The sequence below is a fragment of the Trichechus manatus genome, unplaced genomic scaffold (genome assembly GCF_000243295.1).
Source record: "Trichechus manatus latirostris isolate Lorelei unplaced genomic scaffold, TriManLat1.0 scaffold00097, whole genome shotgun sequence".
In the NCBI taxonomy this organism is placed as follows: domain Eukaryota; kingdom Metazoa; phylum Chordata; class Mammalia; order Sirenia; family Trichechidae; genus Trichechus; species Trichechus manatus.
Window position 1 is genome coordinate 9803055 of NW_004444033.1, and position 18560 is coordinate 9821614.

Here is an 18560-nt window from a genome sequence, read left to right on the forward strand (position 1 = left end):
CGTCACCATCACCCTCCGCCTCGCCCTCCCTGCCAGCAGGGCCTCCTCCTCCCAGCGAGGCGAGGCGGAGGGCGTTCCGGGAAGCTCTTTGAAAGGAGGAAGCGTTGGGTTCCCGACCGTTCCAGGGACCACGGGGATCTGGTGTGTCAGTGGACAGGAGGCCGCCCCACTCTCCAGGTGAGCTGACCGAGCATGGGAGGGGGCTGAGGTGCTGCTTACAGGGAAGACCTGAAACACGTGGAACTTGGAGGTGTGACATTTCTTCTGTCCTCCATACACAGGCACGGGCAACGTGACGTTTTTCAGGTACTGAGAAAACAGCACGATGAGGAAGATGGTCCTGAAACAAGAACACACCCAACTGGCGGGCTAGGGGCTGTCCTGCACGTGTGGTACACTGTTCTGAGGGGTCCAGGAAGCCGAGCCACCACGGGTCCCTGCGACCTGCGCCCTCTCTGCCACAGAGAAGACTCCGCTTTCTCTGAAAAGGTGGTCTGTGCCTTTCCAGTAGCTGCTGGAGGTCCAAGAGGGATTGTGGGATGAGAGGCTGTTAATTCGTGGGGGTCTAAGAGAAATAAGCTGGGATCACTGGACAGATACTGCAATTAAAGCCTAAGAGGCCAGAGTTGTAAAGCCCATTACCTTCTAGATCATTCTGCAGGTCTATGATGGTCAACACACCACCCCTCAGACCCCAAGGGACAGAGCAAATGAACAAAAGCCCACTGCTACCCCAAGTACCTTCCAAGCTTAGTTGAATGCTCAACACCTGGTCTTCCATGCAGCCTTCCTGATGCCCCCAGCTGGCTACCATTGCCCCTGGACAGGCACAGTGATGTGTCTCACTGTCTCTGGTTTTCTGGCTACTTGCTTCCGAGTCTTATCTCTTCCCTAGACTCTAGGATGCTTGAGAGCAGGGGATCATGTCTTTGCACCCTTCTCTGGTACCAGGGATTTCCAAAAACGTGGTCAATGGAGACCCAGTTGGTAAGGGGCCAGTAAGATTGGCATTTTATGAACACACTAATTATTCTGATATACTATCTGGAAGTACTGATAGGATAGGATAATAATAACTAGCAGTAACCATAAATTATAAGTATCAACTGCAATGCTTTCTAAGGTATGGTAATATTCATGAAAGCATTTGTAAACTACAAGAATTTGACAATATCCAGGACTCATATTAATCTATTGAATGACCTTCCGCCAGGGAGAACCTGGAGGACGCTCCTTCCCGGAGAGTACTTACATGGCAGCTATCCCCCAGTGGATCCCGGCATCGTTGCCTGCAGAATCAAAGAGAGGCAGGGCCACCAGGGTGATGGTTGGAGCAATGGTCAAGGGGCCAATAAAGCGCATGAGAAAGCCAATGAGTCCTGAGAAGCCCACCAGCATCTGCACGCAGGAGGCCACCATGATGGCACCCTGTAACTGAAGGGGAGGGTGGCTGAGACACCTGCAAGCAGGACCAAGGGCCCCAGCCCAACCCACCATCACCAGACCAGCTATCACAGCCCACACCTACATCTGGTCCACCAGGTGTTATTGTGTTCAGAAGCAGTGCAGGGGCAAAGCTGAAGCCCCAAGGAACGGAGAGAGGGAGAGCTCTATCTCACACCACTTTTCAGTTTAATTTCCAACTGTCTGTGTATTTTCAACTGCCTGTTGGACATTTTCACTTAATGTGAAGCTTTTCAGTAAGTAGTTTTTGAACATATTTATTGATCATAGTCATGGTGATAATGACTCTAGCATCACTCAGTAGTCTATTGAACATGTTGCTGCTTTATTTTTCTCTCTTCTACTTTCTATTACAGCAGTCAGCAAAATTTTTCTGTAAGGCACCGGATCATAAAATGGTTCAGGTTTGGTGGACCATGCAGGTTCTGTTGCAACTTTTCCAGACAATATGTGAACAAATGAGTGTGGCTGTGTTCCAATAAAACTTTATTTGTAGATTCTGAAATTTGAATTCCACATAATCTTGATGTGTCATGAAATATTCTTCTTCTTTTGATTTTTTTTTTTTTTCAGCCACTTGGCTCGTAGGCTGTACAAAAAGAGGCAGTGGGCCAGATGTGGCTCAAGAGCTGCAGTTTGGCAATCCCTGGTCTACTGGATTGATTAAGTTTACTTTGCTTCCCCTTTTTTCTCTACTGATTTGGTTGTTATACATTGTATTTTTATTCTTTTATAAATTATTCTTAAATTTTTAACCTGAATACTTCACTTAACTAAGTCTACAGTTACATAAAACTTTAAGCCTCCTCCCAAATAATGAAACCTTAGAAGACTTTAACTTCTACCACCATTCTTCTGTCTTTCATGCTATTGTCAAATATTTTATTTATTTATTTACCATTTTCCCTATTTTGAATTTTACTATGTTTTCCTACAGTTAATGCTATTTGTTGTTGTCGATGTTAGGTGCCATTGAGTTGGCTCTGATTCATAGCAACTTTATGTGTAACAGGATGAAACATGCTATTTAGACTTACCTATGTTTTTAACTTTATGTTTCTTTACTACCACTCCTTCATTCAAGATTTAATTTCCTTTTTTTCTGAAGTTATTTCAGTAAGAATCTGTGACTGATAAACCCTCTCAGTCTTTGTTTACCGGAAAATGTCTATTTTGCCATCAGTCTTATATGATATGGAATTCTACAGCTGAGTGTAGAATTCTAGGATAATGGTATTTTCTCTTAGCACTTTAAAAGTATTATTCCATTGTCTTCTGCCCCCTGTTGTTGTTAGTGAGAAGGCTGCTAAATGTCCAATTGCTATTCCTTTTGTAGGTAATTTTTCTCTTTTGTTTTTTAAGATTTTGTATTTGTATTGTAGTTTCATTTTAATGTGTCTGGCTGTGGCTTTATTTTTATTTTTTCTACTTGCTGTGCTTTTTTTTCAATGTGAGTATTCATAGCTTTCATCTGGTGGTGAAAATTATCTGCCATTATCTTTTCTAACATTGGCTTTTTCCATTTTCTCTATTATTGCCTTCAGGAATTACTGTTAGATCCGAAGTTAGACTTCTCACTCTAGTTTTGCATTTCTTAACTCTATTTCATATTTCCTATCTTTTTATCTCTATGTGTTACATTCTAAATTATTCCCTTCGATATGTATTTCATATCATTAATCTCTCTTTAGCTGTGTTTAAATGCTGTTTATCCCATTCAATGCATTTTTAAATTTCAATGACTATACTTTTTTTTTTAGTTCCTTTTGGTTCTATTTTCAAATCTCCCTGTTCTTATTTTATCTTATGCATTGTGGTTTCTATTGCTTCTTGATTCTCCTTAACTGTTCTAAACACATTTGTTTTACATCTTCTTTCAAATTATTCTGCTATTTCTTGTTGTTTATGCTGAGTCTCCGTCATAATATATTGTTTCCTTGTGTGAAATGATTAAATTTTTGTTTGTGGGGGGATTGCTTTTTCCTATGGGAGTCTTTTATGACCTGGAATGTGGAAGTTTCCCTAAAAAATTATTTAACACATTTTTCTGCTATGAACCACAAGGGTTTCCTTAACAGGACCAATTTTTAATATCTCAGCTTGAGAATCCTTCCACCATACCCACGTGTGTTGCATGGTTGGAGTTTTTGTTTCTCAGGCAAAGCTATGTTCCAACACTTCCCCAGGCCCCTGGGCAGAATAAAAAGCTTCCTATTGATTCTCTGGACTGGTAGGTAGAGTTATTATAGGCCCATTCACTGAGAGGGACACCCTTCAGGATCCGTTGTGATGATTAAAACCCAAGCTCTAGCCTTCGGTCCTATACCTAGGTCTGATTCCTCGTACCACCATCATAAGCTCCATCATTCTGGCTAAAATTTCCATTTTTGTTCTTAGAGCCTGGGGATTACCCTTGGTTTTAAGTTCAAGTATGCATTCAAAAACACATTTTATCCAGTCTTTTTATTTGTTGGGAATATCAGTCAGGTCTATGTTCACTCAAACAACCATGATACTTGTAGCCAATGTTTAAATTGGTCTCATATGTGAAAACTGGATTTGCCATCTCTTCCCACAGTATTTTTACTTCTTCTGTTACCATCATTTTCTCCAAACAGAATCACTGTTCGCTTTTCCCTCTCCGTTACTTCTTATATCCCAGTAAACAATAACATTCCTGATTGGACCTATATATAGGTGTCTTTCACCTGTGGCTAATATTGTGATGTACAGCTGGTCGGCTGATCTTCAGTGGTTTGAAGCCTTGAGATATGAGTGGTTAAATATAACACAGTGAAACATGACGGCTCTCCCCTTAGATCCCAATAGATTGGCCCAGTAGATTAAATCAATCAGTTAATAACTTGCAAGAACTTGGCTTTTCATCTGGGGTCTTAAAAGCCTGTGAGCAGTCATCTAAGATATGCCGCTGGTCTCACCCCTTTGGGAGCAAGGGAGAATGAAGAAAACAAGATACAAGGGAAAGATTAGTCCAAAGGACTAATGGACCACAACTACCATGGCCTCCACCAGACTGAGTCCAGCACACCTAGATGGTGCCCAGCTACCACCACTGACTGCTCTGACGGGGATCACAATAAAGTCCCAGACAAAGCTGGAGAAAAATGTAGAACAAAATTCTAACTCGCAAAAAAAGACCAGACTTACTGGCTTGACAAAGACTGGAGAAACCCCAAGAGTATGGCCCCCAGACACCCTATTAGCTCAGTAATGAAGTCACTACTGAGGTTCACTGTTTAGCCAAAGATTAGACAGGTCCATAAAACAAAACGAGACTAATGGGGCACACCAGCCCAGGGACAAGGACTAGAAGGCAGGAGGGGACAGGAAAGCTGGTAATAGGGAATCCAAGGTCAAGAAGGGAGAGTGTTAACATGTTGTGGGGTTGTTAACCAATTTCGTAAAACAATATGTGTACTAACTATTTAATGACAAACTATTTGTTCTGTAAACCTTCATCTAAAGTACAATCAGAAAAAAAAAAAAAAAAAGAACTTGGCTTTTGTTACAGCACTGGTGAAAAACACTGGACCAGCAGAGAGAGCCAAAATGCCACAGAGAAGATTTCTGGGCTTAAGGTCACTGTGTTGGACACCTGGAGACTCTGTGGGAAAAACAGTGGAGAAGCACTGCCTTAAACCCATAGCCGTCGAGTCGGTTCTGACTCATAGTGACCCTATAGGACAAAATACAACTGCCCTCATAGAGTTCCCAAGGCTGGAAATCTTTTTTTTTTTTTCTTAAAATTTATTTATTTTGTTGTTGTTGTTGAGAATGTATACGGCAAAACACGTACCAGTTCAACAGTTTCCTACACGTACAATTTAATGACATTGACAACCTTCTTCGAGTTGTGCAACCATTCTCACCCTCCTTTTCTGAGTTGTTCCTCCCGCATTAACATTGCATTGAGCAAATCTGCTGCAAAACACCTCTTTAAAGTGTTGAAAAGTAAACATGTCACCTTGAAAACTAAGGTGCACCTGACCCAAGCCATGGTGTTTTCAATTGCTGACGGTCACATCTTTCTCCTGCAGAGTGGCTGGTGGGTGTGAACCGCCAACCTTTCAGTTAGCAGCAGAGCACTTTAACCACTGCACCACCAGGTCTCCTTGGAGGTGCTGGGGGAAAGCAGTGGACACAGCACCACCTTCAACCTGGGCAAGAGGAGCCCTCACCCTAGGTCCATGCTTTAGAGCAGAGATTGGCAAACTTCTAGAAAAGGCTGGATACTAAACGTTTTCATTTTTGTGGGCTACATGTAGTTTCTATTAGATAGTCTTCCTTTTTTTAACAACCCTCTAAAAATGTAAAAACCACACCCATGAGGAACGTGCTCCTCGGAACAATCAACCATACAAGACTAAAAGTGCAGCATCTGCCCAAAAATACAGTTCAGAAAGCAGGAAGGGGCAGGAAAGACGGGTGAATGGAAGCAGGGAACCCAGGCAGAAAGTGGGTAGAGTGTTGTCACAGTGAGGGAATTGCAACCAATGTCACGAAACAAAAAGTGTGTAGAGTGCTGAATGGGCAACTAATTTGTTTGTAAACTTTCACCCAAACCACAATAAAAGGTTCATAAATAAATAAATAATGTAAAACCCATTCTTGGTTTGTGGGCAGTAAAAGAAAGGCCACTGGCTGGATTTGGCCCAAGAACCATTGTTTGCTGACTCCTGTTTTAGAAGGATCCATATATCACAAACATAAAAACAAATGGTAAATGTATCCAGGAAAACATGGGTGTCTCTGTCACTTGGGGTTCAGTCCTCAGCAGGGGCACAGCACGACCCATACCTTAAACATCCATTCTCACTATGAATACCGTACAGGCCCCAGAGAAATTACTTTTCATAAATCTCGCCAATGTCCCTGAAATACAACGCAGCTGCTTGTGAACGCAGGGAAGGCTTGTGAGGTGTGCCAGTGCTGGAGGCAGACATTCATTAGGGCACAGGAAGGAGGAAAGACAACTTCTGGAGAACCTTCCTTCTAGGGAGTATGAAGGCAACAGACTCTTGCGTGTGGAAGTGTAGTTTCCCAGGAGGGCTGAGTGAAGGGGAAACCCTGCCCCTGGCATCTAGAAACCCTGCTTCTTGTTCCTTGCTCTGTTTTAATCAAACGCCTTTGGATTTACCAACGCCAGGTATAGGTTCCCTGGTGGCACAGTGGTTAAGTGCTCAGCTGCTAACCAAAAACTCATAGTTTGAACCCACCAGCTGCTCATGATGTGGCAGTCTGCTTCTGTAAACATACAGCCTTGGAAACCCTATGGGGCAGTTCTACTCTGTCCTGTAGGGTCACTATGAGTTGGAATCAACTTGACAGCAATGAGTTTGATTGTTTTCTTGTTCGTTTGTTTACTAACTTAAAAGGAGCCCTGGTGGTGCAGTGGTTAAGCACTCTGCTGCTAACCAAAAGATTGGCAGTTTGAACCCACCAGATTTATCGGTCTGCTTCTGTAAACATTACAGCCTTGGAAACCCTATGGGAGAGTTCTACTCTGTCCTATAGGGTCACTATGAGTCGGAATCGATTCTATGGCAATAAGTTTGGTTTGGGTTGGAGTACAACACACACACGCACACATACACATGTGCTGTGATTCCTTCTGCTGATGATATGATGTGAATTGGCATCACTGAGGAAGAAGGACACCCTGACTTGGAAGAAGTGGCTCGGCACATGGCACTCTGAGACTGGCCAGTCAGCCTGGTGAAAATCCATACTCACCACTTGACAAAGGAAATTCTTGGGTGTACTTTGGGCTGAAGCTACATGCAACAGTCCTTTAAAGATTAAAAATCTTTGCTAACTCTGGGTCCACCCTGAGATAAAAAAGGAGTCACAGAGCCTTGATGAGGCTGTTGAGCACACCCGTGTCAGGGTGCACTTTTGGACTATTGTATTCAAGTACAGGCCCACCCAAAAAGGCTGGTTTTGAAAGGGGAGAAGAACAGCAGAAGGTTTTGGCTGCTGGAAGTGTCAGGGATGAGCCCAGGCTGGATGGGGCTTGACTCTGGGGGGGACTTCAGCATTGCCTGGGGGCTTTTGGTGCAGCTGTGACCCAAGGCAGCTACTTACCGCTCTCCCATTGAAAGACAATGAACTAACTAGTCTGCTACTGGGCGCTGGTTGGGATTATGCCCCTACTCAATGACACCAAATAACTCTAAGATCAGAGACCTCAATCGTATCTGTGTGGTGTCAGAAAGGCATTAAAATTAAGAAAGGGCATATCAACAAAGTTTGCTGATTAAAGGGAAATGGTTATATTCAGAAACAGAAAAGGCAGTTACATAGGAGGGTTCAGAGGGTCTGGGAGTAAGTGGCAGCTCTTCCTCCCAGGGGTGAACACTACTTAACAGTCTAATCTAACTCTAGCAACAAAGACTTGAGCCCCTATTGTATGAGTCTTTGAATTCAAAAGCACTGGTTGGAGCTTTACGGAAGGTCAGAACTGGTACAGCTAGCAATCTGCCCAGTCAACAGAAGGACCTGGTGGAAGAAGCAAGGCAAGTCTAAGTCGGCCAGTGGGTTGAGTTATGTGTGACGTGGCTGATGGTGCACACGCAAACACCCGCAGTAATCCCCTTATGCCTATATAGATTCTTGCGCTGTAGCCAATGGGTAGCTGCTGAGTCTGGCAAGTGAGTTGACAAGGCTCTACTTAAATTACAGCTTTCAGATAACAGGACTTTATAGTCAAATCTCAAATACCATTGTTGGTATTGATGCTCCTTAGGAGGAAAGTATGGCTCTGAATGTAGTCACTAGGGTCCACCAGATGACACCTTGGACCACAATCTGAGTGCACGGGCTCACAGAAAGTGCACTCCCCAACTCCTCCTGCAGTTGCTTGTGTTGTCCAGGACTGTCCAGATGGCCAACAGCAACGGGCACAATTGTCTTTGGTGGGAGAACAGACCTTGAGGGCACATGGCCCATCACAGAGCAGGCAGGTTACTGACACTGGACATGTACAGACCATGGGAGGTCGTAGGATTTTTTTTTTTTTTTTTTTTTTTTTTTTTTTTTAGAGCTGGTCATAGAAGTGGAAGTATGTGGACAGGGAACTGCCAGAAATTCAAGCTGAATTCAGAAGAGAATTCAGAATGAGGGATATCATTGCTGATGTCAGATGGATCCTGGCTGAAAGCAGAGAATACCAGAAAGTGTTTACCTATGTTTTATTGACTATGCAAAAGCACTTGACTGTGTGGATCTTAACAAATTATGGATAACACTGCAAAGAATGGGAATTCCAGAACCCTTAATTATGCTCATGAGGGACCTGTACATAGACCAAGAGGCATTTGTTCCGACAGAACAAGGGGATGCTGCGTGGTTTAAAATCAGGAAAGGTGTGCGTCAGATTGTATCTTTTCACCATACTTATTCAGTCTGTACACTGAGCAAATAATCTGAGAAGCTGGACTATATGAGGAAGAATGAGGTGTCAGGATTGGAGGGAAACTTATTCACAACCTGCGATATGCAGATGACTCAACCTTGTTTGCTGAAAGCGAAGAGGACTTGAAGCACTTACTGATGAAGATCAAAGACTACTACCTTCAGTATGGATTACGCCACAACATAATGAAAACAAAAATCCTCATAACTGAACCAATAAGCAACATCATGATTAAACAGAGAAAGGATTGAAGTTGTTAAGGATTTCATTTTACTTGGATCCACAATCAATGCCCATGGAAGCATCAATCAAGAAATCAAATGACACATTGCATAGGGCAAATCTGATGCAAAAGACCTCTTTAGTGTTAAAAAGCAAAGATGTCACTTTGAGGACTAAGGTGTGCCTGACCCAAGCCATGGTATTTTCAATCACCTCGTATGCACGTGAAAGCTAGACAATGAATAAAGAAGACCAAAGAAGAATTGATGCCTTTGAATTATGGTGTTGGTGAAGAATTTTGAATGAACTGTCAGAAGAATGGGCAAATCTGTCTTGGAAGTACAGCCAGAATGTTCCTTAGAGGCGAGGATGGCAAGATTTTATCTCATGTACTTTGGGCATATTATCAGGAGAGACCAGTACCTGGAGAAGGACATCGTGCTTCGTTAAGTAGAGGGTCGGCAAAAAAGAGGAAGACCCATGTCATGAAATGAATTGTGTCCCCCAAAGATATCTGTCAACTTAGTTAGGCCATGATTCCCAGTATTGTGTGGTTGTCCTCCATTTTGTGATTGATACAATTTTCCTATATGTTGTAAATCCTAATCTCTGCCTATGGTTAACGAGGCAAGATTAGATTATGTTAAATAGGATTAGTGGGGGATCTAACACTCTTACTCAGGTCACATCCCTGATCCAATATAAAGGAAGTTTCCCTGGGATGCGGCCTGCATCACCTTTTATTTTATAAGAGATAAAAGGAAAGGGACACAAGCAGAGAACAGGAACCTCATACCACCAAGAAAGCAATGCCGGGAGCAGAGCGTGTCCTTTGGACCTGAGGGTCCTGAGCAGAGAAACTCCTAGACCACAGGAAGATTGATGACAAGGACCGTCCTCCAGAGCCAACAGAGACAAAGCCCTCCCTTGGAGCTGATGCCCTGAATTTGGACTTTTAGCCTACTAGACTGTGAAAGAATAAATTTCTCTTTGTTTAAAGCCATCCACTTGTGGTATTTCTGTTATAGCAGCACTAGATAACTAAGACACCACCCTTAAACACATAGTTTGGGTAACCACAGAATAGATAAATAAATTGCAGTTATATAGTGGAACACTCTTCAGCAAAGAGAATGAATGATGATCTACCGCTACACATACCAATATGAAAGAGTCTTGCAAAAATTATTTTGAACTAAAGCAGGCAGACACAAAAGAGTATGTACTATGTTGTTCCATATATAAAGTTCAGTAACAGGCAAAACTAATCTATAGTGTTAGGAGTCAGGATCGAGGTTAGTAGAGGGGTGACTGGAAGGAGACAGGTGGGAGCTTCTGGAGTGCTGGTCATGTTCTGTTTCTTGGTCTGATGGGTAAATTCAGCTTATGTTGTGTTCTTTTCCATAAATTTCTATTAAGTTTCTTAAACTTGAATAAAAAGTTTATTTTAAAAGGCTCAAATTCAAACTTTGGAAGGAGGGGAGAAAAAATAAATAAAACCAGAGCAGTATTAGCGAACATATAGTAGTGTTGCTGTGCATTTAGATGTTTTGTTGGCTCTGTTCCTTCTCTTTAGTCAAATACAGGTAGGAATGGGAATCTTCTGTGGTGTTTCCTCCGTCTTCAGTCTTTCCTGGTGTTTCATAGACAGGGCATGTAACAGTTGTCCCAGCAATGAGGCTCTGAGGATGCTGAGCATGGGCCACGGAGGGTTTCAGGCTGAGCCCTGGTGGTCTCAGGCTTGTTAGCATGCCTCCCAGGGAAGCCTACGGAACCAATCCTGCCTCTGTCCACAGCCCTGAGTTCAGGAATGTCCTTGGTCCAGTTTTGGTGAGTTTTCATTGTACTGGAGCCTCCTCGTGGTACAGTGCCATGTCAGGCTGCCTCTGCTCCCAAGGAGGGCTCCCCAGCAGAGCTCAAGCCTGCAGGCAGTGCTTCTCTGGGCGTGGTGTTGAAGGTCAAGCTGGAGGGCGAAGGTTGGGCTTCCTAAAGATCTCAGGTTACCCTCACCCTTGCCTACGGCACCATCTACAACTGCGCACCACCCCCAGCCCAGGCCAGGTGAGGATGGCAGCCTTTGGAGGCAGCATGGCTCCTGGTCTCTCTGCCAGGAAACCAGAGTGTGCTGACATCCTTCTGTATCATTTGGATAAGCAAACCCTGAAGCATGGCCAAATTTCAGAGCTGCTTCAAGGCCATCATTCCTTTCCGCCATGATACAACTGAACTCAGCAAGATCCAGTTTCGTAGTAGATAAGCACAAGGCACAACTACCCAAAGTGGGCACACTAAGCAGGCAGTACCGGCGCTGAGCCAGCCTGGTCCTCCACGATGGTTTTTCTATTAAATCTAGCCTACTACAGGTTCAATTCCTGGCCAGTGCACCTCAAGTGTAGTCACCACATGTTCATCAATGGAGACTTGCATGTTGTTATGATGCTGAACAGGTTTCAGCAGAGCTTGTAGACTAAGATAAACTAGGAAGAAAGGCTTGGTGACCTACTTCTGAAAATCAGTCAGTGAGAATCCTGCGGATCACAACAGTCCAACCTGAAATCCATCATGGGGATGGTGCAGAACCAGGCAACATTTTGTTCTGTGGTGCATGGAGTCACCATGAGTCAGGGGCTGACTTGACAGCAGCTATGGACCACCACTATGGACATTTGTCAATATGGCGCATGTGAGTCTATGAACTCTTAGAGTGCCAGGAAAGTTGTAAGTGCTTGGTAACTGCTGCTTCCATCACATCATCACCATCATCACCACTACCACCATGATAGCGCACTCTCGCTCTCTCTTCTCTAAGAGACTGGAGAATCTTTCAAATCTGGCCTTGACTTATTCCCCTTTGTATTCCTGGCACTTAACACAATGCTTAGCCCCTAGCAGGAGTTCAACAGACGATGTCTGATGAATTAGTGTAAAACAGGAGGACTGACCTCTGCCCTCCCTGCCTCCCTGGACTGACTGGGAGACATTGAGCTCTTCCTTCTTGAAATGTGCAAGTGTGTTTCCGAGTAAATCTATTCTCATGCTCCATCCCCTTCACCCCAGTGGCCCTAATCCCTCTCTTGCTTATCACCCTGTTTTGTTTTCTTCATGGCACTTAACACTCTCTTAAACTTTCCTTTTCTAACTACTTATTGGAGTGTTTCTGCCAGCAACACACACTAGAATGTTAGCTCCGTGAGGGCAGGCTCCTGGCCTGTCTGATCTACAGAAGTTTCTCAGAGCCCAGGACTTGCCTGCCAAGGAGGACAGCACTTGTTGAGCAAATAAATAACTCAGGGGCCCCTGGTGAGAACCCCCACCCCTTCCCCACCCCCTCACCCTGTTACCTCTCGGATCCTCTTCTGCCACTCTTCAGTGAACTCGGGAGAGCTGGTGTTCACCAGGCTAGCATTGATCATCCACTCGGGGCACTTCCAGGCAGGAAGCGAGAGCATGGCTAGGGAGGGTGCTATGAAAGCCATCGTCCCTCCCTGGAGAATGGGCAGCCTGGAAGGGGAGAATGCAGTCACCCACGTGGTCCCCTGGCACCAACGAGACCCAAGGGGCATCCCTGATCCCAAGTCCTAACTCGGTTTAGAGACAACACATGGCCCCTGCGGTTCTCTGTGTGCACAGAGCCCCTGCCAAGCTCCAGGTCAGACCCGTGAACCCTGTCAACGTTGAATAGGCAGGAGAGGTGGGGGGAGGAGACACCCAGACCCCTCGTCAGTCCTGGAGGAGAGAGCCAGGTGCTGGGAACCAATTGGGAGACAGCACAGACCTCAGCAAACACGTTGGGTGGGTGTGATCCTCTACCCCAGCCCCAGAGAGTCCCACCCGGACCCAGGGATGGAACACAACTCACACACAGTCAGGTCCCCATCTCATGTCCCCTACGACTATTCCCCAGCTGTGAAGAGGTCCATGGCCCAAAATCTGGGCTGCCAGATTCCTTTGGGTCTTTAAAAATGACAGCAGTCCCAGATCTCTACTACGGGGCTCTTCTTGTCACACGGACGGAGCAGGTTTGCAGTCAATCATCAGAGCAGCCCCCTGCCCAGGCCCCTCTCACTCCAGCCTCTGTGAAAATTCTAGCAGTGCCTACCTGACCAGCTTTCCCCTTGTGGTAAACACAGCCTGATAAGTCAAACTCCAACAACCCTCTCTTACTAGGGGGTCAGAGGCTGTGAAGGCTTAGCTAGTCTGCCTACTCTGGACATCAGAATATGGGGGCTAGGAGAGAGGGACAGCAGAATCTTGACTGCATTTGTCACTATGGCCCGCCTAGTCCAGGCATTTTTCCTTAATGACACTAGAGGGTACTTTAGAACTCAGGACTTCATAAAGACAGCATAAAGGATTAGTCTTCAGAATGACTAAGCACATTGCATGTTAAGAATATACAGAAACCTGTGAGAGCAGGAACTCGACAGGACTGCCTGGTTTTTCCAGGTCTCATAAGTTTTCCACCTTCAACAGGGTGCAGACCACTTGCGTATCACTCTCTATTAAGAATCCTACCTCATAAACACTCAGTGAATTTTCCTTCTCTGACAGGTTCCTGCCTTACACAGGTTCTGGCTTTCACAAGTTTTACTGTGTCAAGTTTATGAAAGATTTGCTGCTTTCATGGCCTTCGTACCCTGACTGGACATAGAATCAGCAATGTCTGGGCTTCACCCCAGAAAAATTAGAATGGACTCTGTTAAATGTTAAACACAGAAGTATGCTAAACATAGAATTGCCCTATTACCCAGCAATTCCACTCTTAGGTATATATACCCAAGAGAACTGAAAGCAGACCCTCAAACAGACACTTGTACACCAGTGTTTATTATAGCACTATTCATAATAGCCAAAAGGTAGAAACAACCCAAGTGCTCACCAACAGATGAATGAATAAACAAAATGTGGTACACATATACAATGGAATATTATTTAGCCATAAAAAAGGAATTAAGTTCTGATACATGCTACAACATGGATGAATCTTGAAAACATTATGCTGAGTGAAAGAAGTTAGACACTGAAGAGCAAATATTATATGATTTCACTTATGTGAAATATCCAGAATAAGCAAATGGATAGAGACAGAAAGTAGAAAAGAAGTTACCAGGGGCTGAGAGGATGGGAGTATTGGGAGGGATTGCCTACTGGGCACAGTTTCTGTTTGAGATGATGAAAACGTTCTGGAAACGGATAACGGTGATGGTTACACAACACTGTGAATGTACCTAATGCCACTGAACTGTACACTTAATTCTATTAGAAATTTTTTTTAAGAAAAAGAGCTATTAAGATGTATTTCCTGCGATATACAGAATGCTCCTTAGAAATGAGGGTGGCGAGACATCATGACTTACTTTGGACATCTTATCAGGAGGGACCAGTCCCTGGTGAAGGACATCATATTTGGTAAAGTAGAGGGTTAGCTAAAAAGAGGAAGACTCTCAATGAGATGGATTGACACAGTGGCTGTAACAATGGGCCCAAACATAGCAACAATTGTAAGGATGGCTCAGAACAGGGCAGTGTTTTGTTCTGTTCTAATTTTCTTCAGTTTCAACTAGAACTTGCATATGAGCAATTGACGGTCTGTTCTGCAGTGAGCCCATGGCCTTGTTCTGACTAATGATTAGCTCTTCCATCGTCTCTTTCCACAGATGTAGTCAATTTGATTCCTGTGTGTTCCATCTGGCAAGGTTCACGTGTATAGTTGCTATTTATGTTGTTGAAAAAAGGTATTTGCAATGAAGAAGTTGTTGGTCTTGCAAAATTATAATGTGATCTCTGGCATCATTTCTATCACCAAGGCCATATTTTCCAACTACCAATCCTTCTTCTTTGTTTCCAAATTTTGCATTCCAATCACCAGTAATTATCAGTGCGTCCTGATTGCATGTTCGATCAATTTCAGACTGCGGAAGTTGGTAAGAATCTTCCATTTCTTCATCTTTGACCTTAGTGGTTGGTGCATAAATTTGAGTAATAGTCATATTAACTGGTCTTCCTTGTAGGCATATGGATATTATCCTATCACTGATAGCATTGTACTTCAGGATAGATCTTGAAATGTTCTTTCTGATGATAAATGCAACACCATTCCTCTTCAAGTTGTCATTCCCGGCATAGTAGACCATATGATTATCTGATTCAAAATGGCCAATACCAGTCCATTTCAGCTCACTAATGCCTCAGATATCAATGTTTATGCATTCCATTTCATTTTTGATGATTTCCAATTTTCCTAGATTCATACTTTGTACATTCCACGTTCCAATTATTAATGGATGTTTACAGCTGTCTCTTCTCATTTTGAGTAGTGCCACATTAGCAAATGAAGGTCCCAAAAGCTTGACTCCAATCATGTCATTAAGGTTGACTCTACTTTGAAGAGGCAGCTCTTCTCCCAGTCATCTTTTGAGTGCCTTCCAACCTGAGGAGCTCATCTTCCTGCACTATATCAGACAATGTTCTGCTGCCATTCCTAAGGGTTTCACTGGCTAATTCTTTTCAGAAGTATACCACCAGGTCCTTCTTCCTAGTCTGTCTTAGTCTGGAAGCTCAGCTGAAACGTATCTGCCATGGGTGACCCTGCTGGTATTTGAATACCGGTGGCATAGCTTCCAGCAACAAGCAGACCCCCACAGTACAACAAACTGACAAACTGGGGTTTGGTTTAGTAGCTGAGCACAAATCATTTGCACTACCTAGGGACTTTCTGCAGAAAACTACTCAACTGAAACCCAGAGGAAGCAAAAGCACCAGCTACCCTCTTTTGGACACCCCATCCTCTTCCCCACTCTGACGTGGCTAATCACTGGCTCACTTCTTTATCCCTCACAGCCCCCACCATTCCTGCTCCAGCCAGTGCTCCAGTGGAGCATCTGGGGACCTCACTGTGAACAGGGACAGGGGCAAGGTAGCTGCACACCCCTTGTGGTGGACTTGGCCTTGCTGCAGCATCAGGGACAGGTGCAGGGCTAGAGAAGGGAAGAGTTTGGCCAACAGGAAGACAGTGAATGAAACGGACCAAGGGACCAGGATGGACTCAGGCAAATCTGTCTGCAAGCCAGCATCAAACCTCTGGATGCAGTTGGAGTCCTCGTTCTACACTGGAGCTACTCCCAGAGAAACATATCAATTGAAAACATCCCAGAAAAAGAAATCACCAGACAAAAGTCATAAATAATTGTGGTGATGGAGTTAAAATTCAGAGTTACATATAGAGACTTCCGGGCAACATGGCACTATAGACAGAAGCACCACACTGTCCCTCCACAGCAAAGACCTTAAAAACTAAGTCAAACAGAGACAGCCATCAATCCTGGAACCCTAAGCATCAAAAGAAAAGATAAAGAAATCAGCCAAGCACCAAATGGAATAAGAAACTGACAGAGAACAGAGTGTGAGGAGAATTAGACTGGAGGTCCCCTTTCAGCTAACGCAGCACAAATTCGCCATTTTGGACTCCTGTTGGAGATCTGCGAACAGGGAGTACAGGACAGCAGTTCATGGAGCTTCCAGGAGGAGACAGAAAAACCAGTAACCAGCAATATGCACTTTCCCACCGCCCACCTCACTTGGCCTCCTCTGCTTCTCAAGGCCAGTCTCTTGGCCAGGGGGCACTGGCTTCAGCCCTGTGCTGCTTGGATTCCACCTGCCCACATTGGCTGGCTCCCTGGGTGCCATTTGTTTGTTGCTAGTGTTACCTTTTTCCATTTCTTTTGGTTTCTGCCATACCTCTTACCACCTCCCCCTTGTTTCTCTCAAATACCTGGCTCTGTGTGCTATCTTTACTTCTTCTTGAAAAGCTGTGAAATGCCACTCGATTGTGGAACTGCTTCCCAGACCATGCCACCACGGTGGTAGATTCCCCAGGGTTTTTGTTTGTTTTGTTTTGATTTGTTCTGTTTTGTTTTGTTTGTTTTCTTTTTCTTTTCTCAGCTTGGGAGCCCCTTCCAGCTGGGCTGTACTGCGCAGCTTGGGAGCTACTTCCCCAGTCTGTGCAGCTGCATGGTGGGATCCCTGTAGGCATTTCTCTCTGTTTTATTTTTCTTTTCTCTCTTTTTTCCTTTTTGTATTTCTTCATTTCTCAGTTTCTTGTCTTTCTATTCTTACCTTCACTTCCTGTCTTCTGAATACCTGGAGCTGTGTGACACCTCTATCTCTTCTAGCCAGGCTGTACTTCACAGCCTGGGGGCCACTTCCCCAGTCTTTGCAGCTGCGCTGGTGGGATTCCTGGGGGCTTTCCTTTTCTTTCTTTCTTTTTTTCTAATTTTTAGTATTATTTTTTTCTTTTACCCTTTTTCTTTTTTCTCTTTTTTATTTTTCCATTTCTTGGTTTCTCATCTCTCCACTCCAATGGCAAGTTCCCTTAGCACTCTTTTTTGTTATTGTTCTTTGTTTGTTTTTGGCTCCTGTTTCTCTCTCCTCTCTCTCCTCTTTCCAATACCCATCTTAGCTCCACACATCACAATCTCCTGTCTCCTTCCTGCCTACTTGCACTGTGCACTGAACATCACACCCCCAAGCAGCCCAGGCATGGCATACCAGAACCTGCCCTGCACTAATTCCTGGCCGTCTCTGTCAGCACTAGTAGGTGCCACAAACAACCCATCCCAGCAACTGTCCTTCAGTTTGACCTGCCCTGCACCATAGCTGAGTGACTGACCCTGCCCTTTGGACAAGGAGGTGAAATGTATCATGCCCACAGATGAGAAAACAACAAAGAATGCACAGCCGGCCTGCTCAGACATAACCAAATAAAACAAAAAAGCAGGATGAAACAAACAAATCTACAATCAATAAAGGAGGAAAATACTGAATTTCCTGAAGACAGCAGACAATATCAAAACATATTAAAAAACAAGACAGGATGGTTCCAGTAGGCATCCAAAATAAAACACCAGATGACTTTCCAGTAGAAGAAAAGGCACTAGAACTATCTGATACAGAATTCAAATCACTAATTTCAGAGCTATCCAAGAGATGAAGCAAAAAGCAGACAAAAACAAGGAAAAATAGACAAATTCATAGAAAAGGCAGACAGATTCATGGAAAATACAAACAAAAAATGGAAGAATTCAGGAAAATGAAACAGGAACAAAATGCCAAAATAAATTCACAACTTGAAATCATACAAAAACAACAATTAGAAATCTAAAAGATAACCAATAGGATTTGAGAAATGGACAGTGTCATAGAAGAGCTGAGGAGCAGGTTTGAAACAATGGAAGACAGGATCAGCAAAATTGAAGAAAAACACTTGGATACACTCTGAGGAAAAATCAGAAAAAAGAACTACAAAGAAAAATGAAGAAACTCTGAGAATTATGCGGGATACAATCAAAAGCAAAAATCTGTGAGTGATCGGAGTTCCAGAACAGGGGGAGAAAACAGAAAACACAGAGAGGATCATTGAAGAACTGCTGACAGAAAACTT

At 43.9% G+C, this 18560-nt stretch overlaps 1 protein-coding gene across 1 annotated transcript in view; it reads right to left on the reverse strand.

The window, feature by feature from the left end:
• The window catches only part of LOC101361030 (solute carrier family 23 member 1-like), a 65268-nt gene that overhangs the window by 15011 nt on the left and 31697 nt on the right, over window positions 1–18560 (reverse strand). The window contains exons 4-6 of the mRNA XM_012557364.2: window positions 12463–12622; window positions 1253–1434; window positions 220–340 (exon numbers count right to left, since the gene is read on the reverse strand). Coding sequence (XP_012412818.2) covers window positions 220–340; window positions 1253–1434; window positions 12463–12622 — 463 coding nt within the window. The remainder of the gene's footprint in view (window positions 1–219; window positions 341–1252; window positions 1435–12462; window positions 12623–18560) is intronic.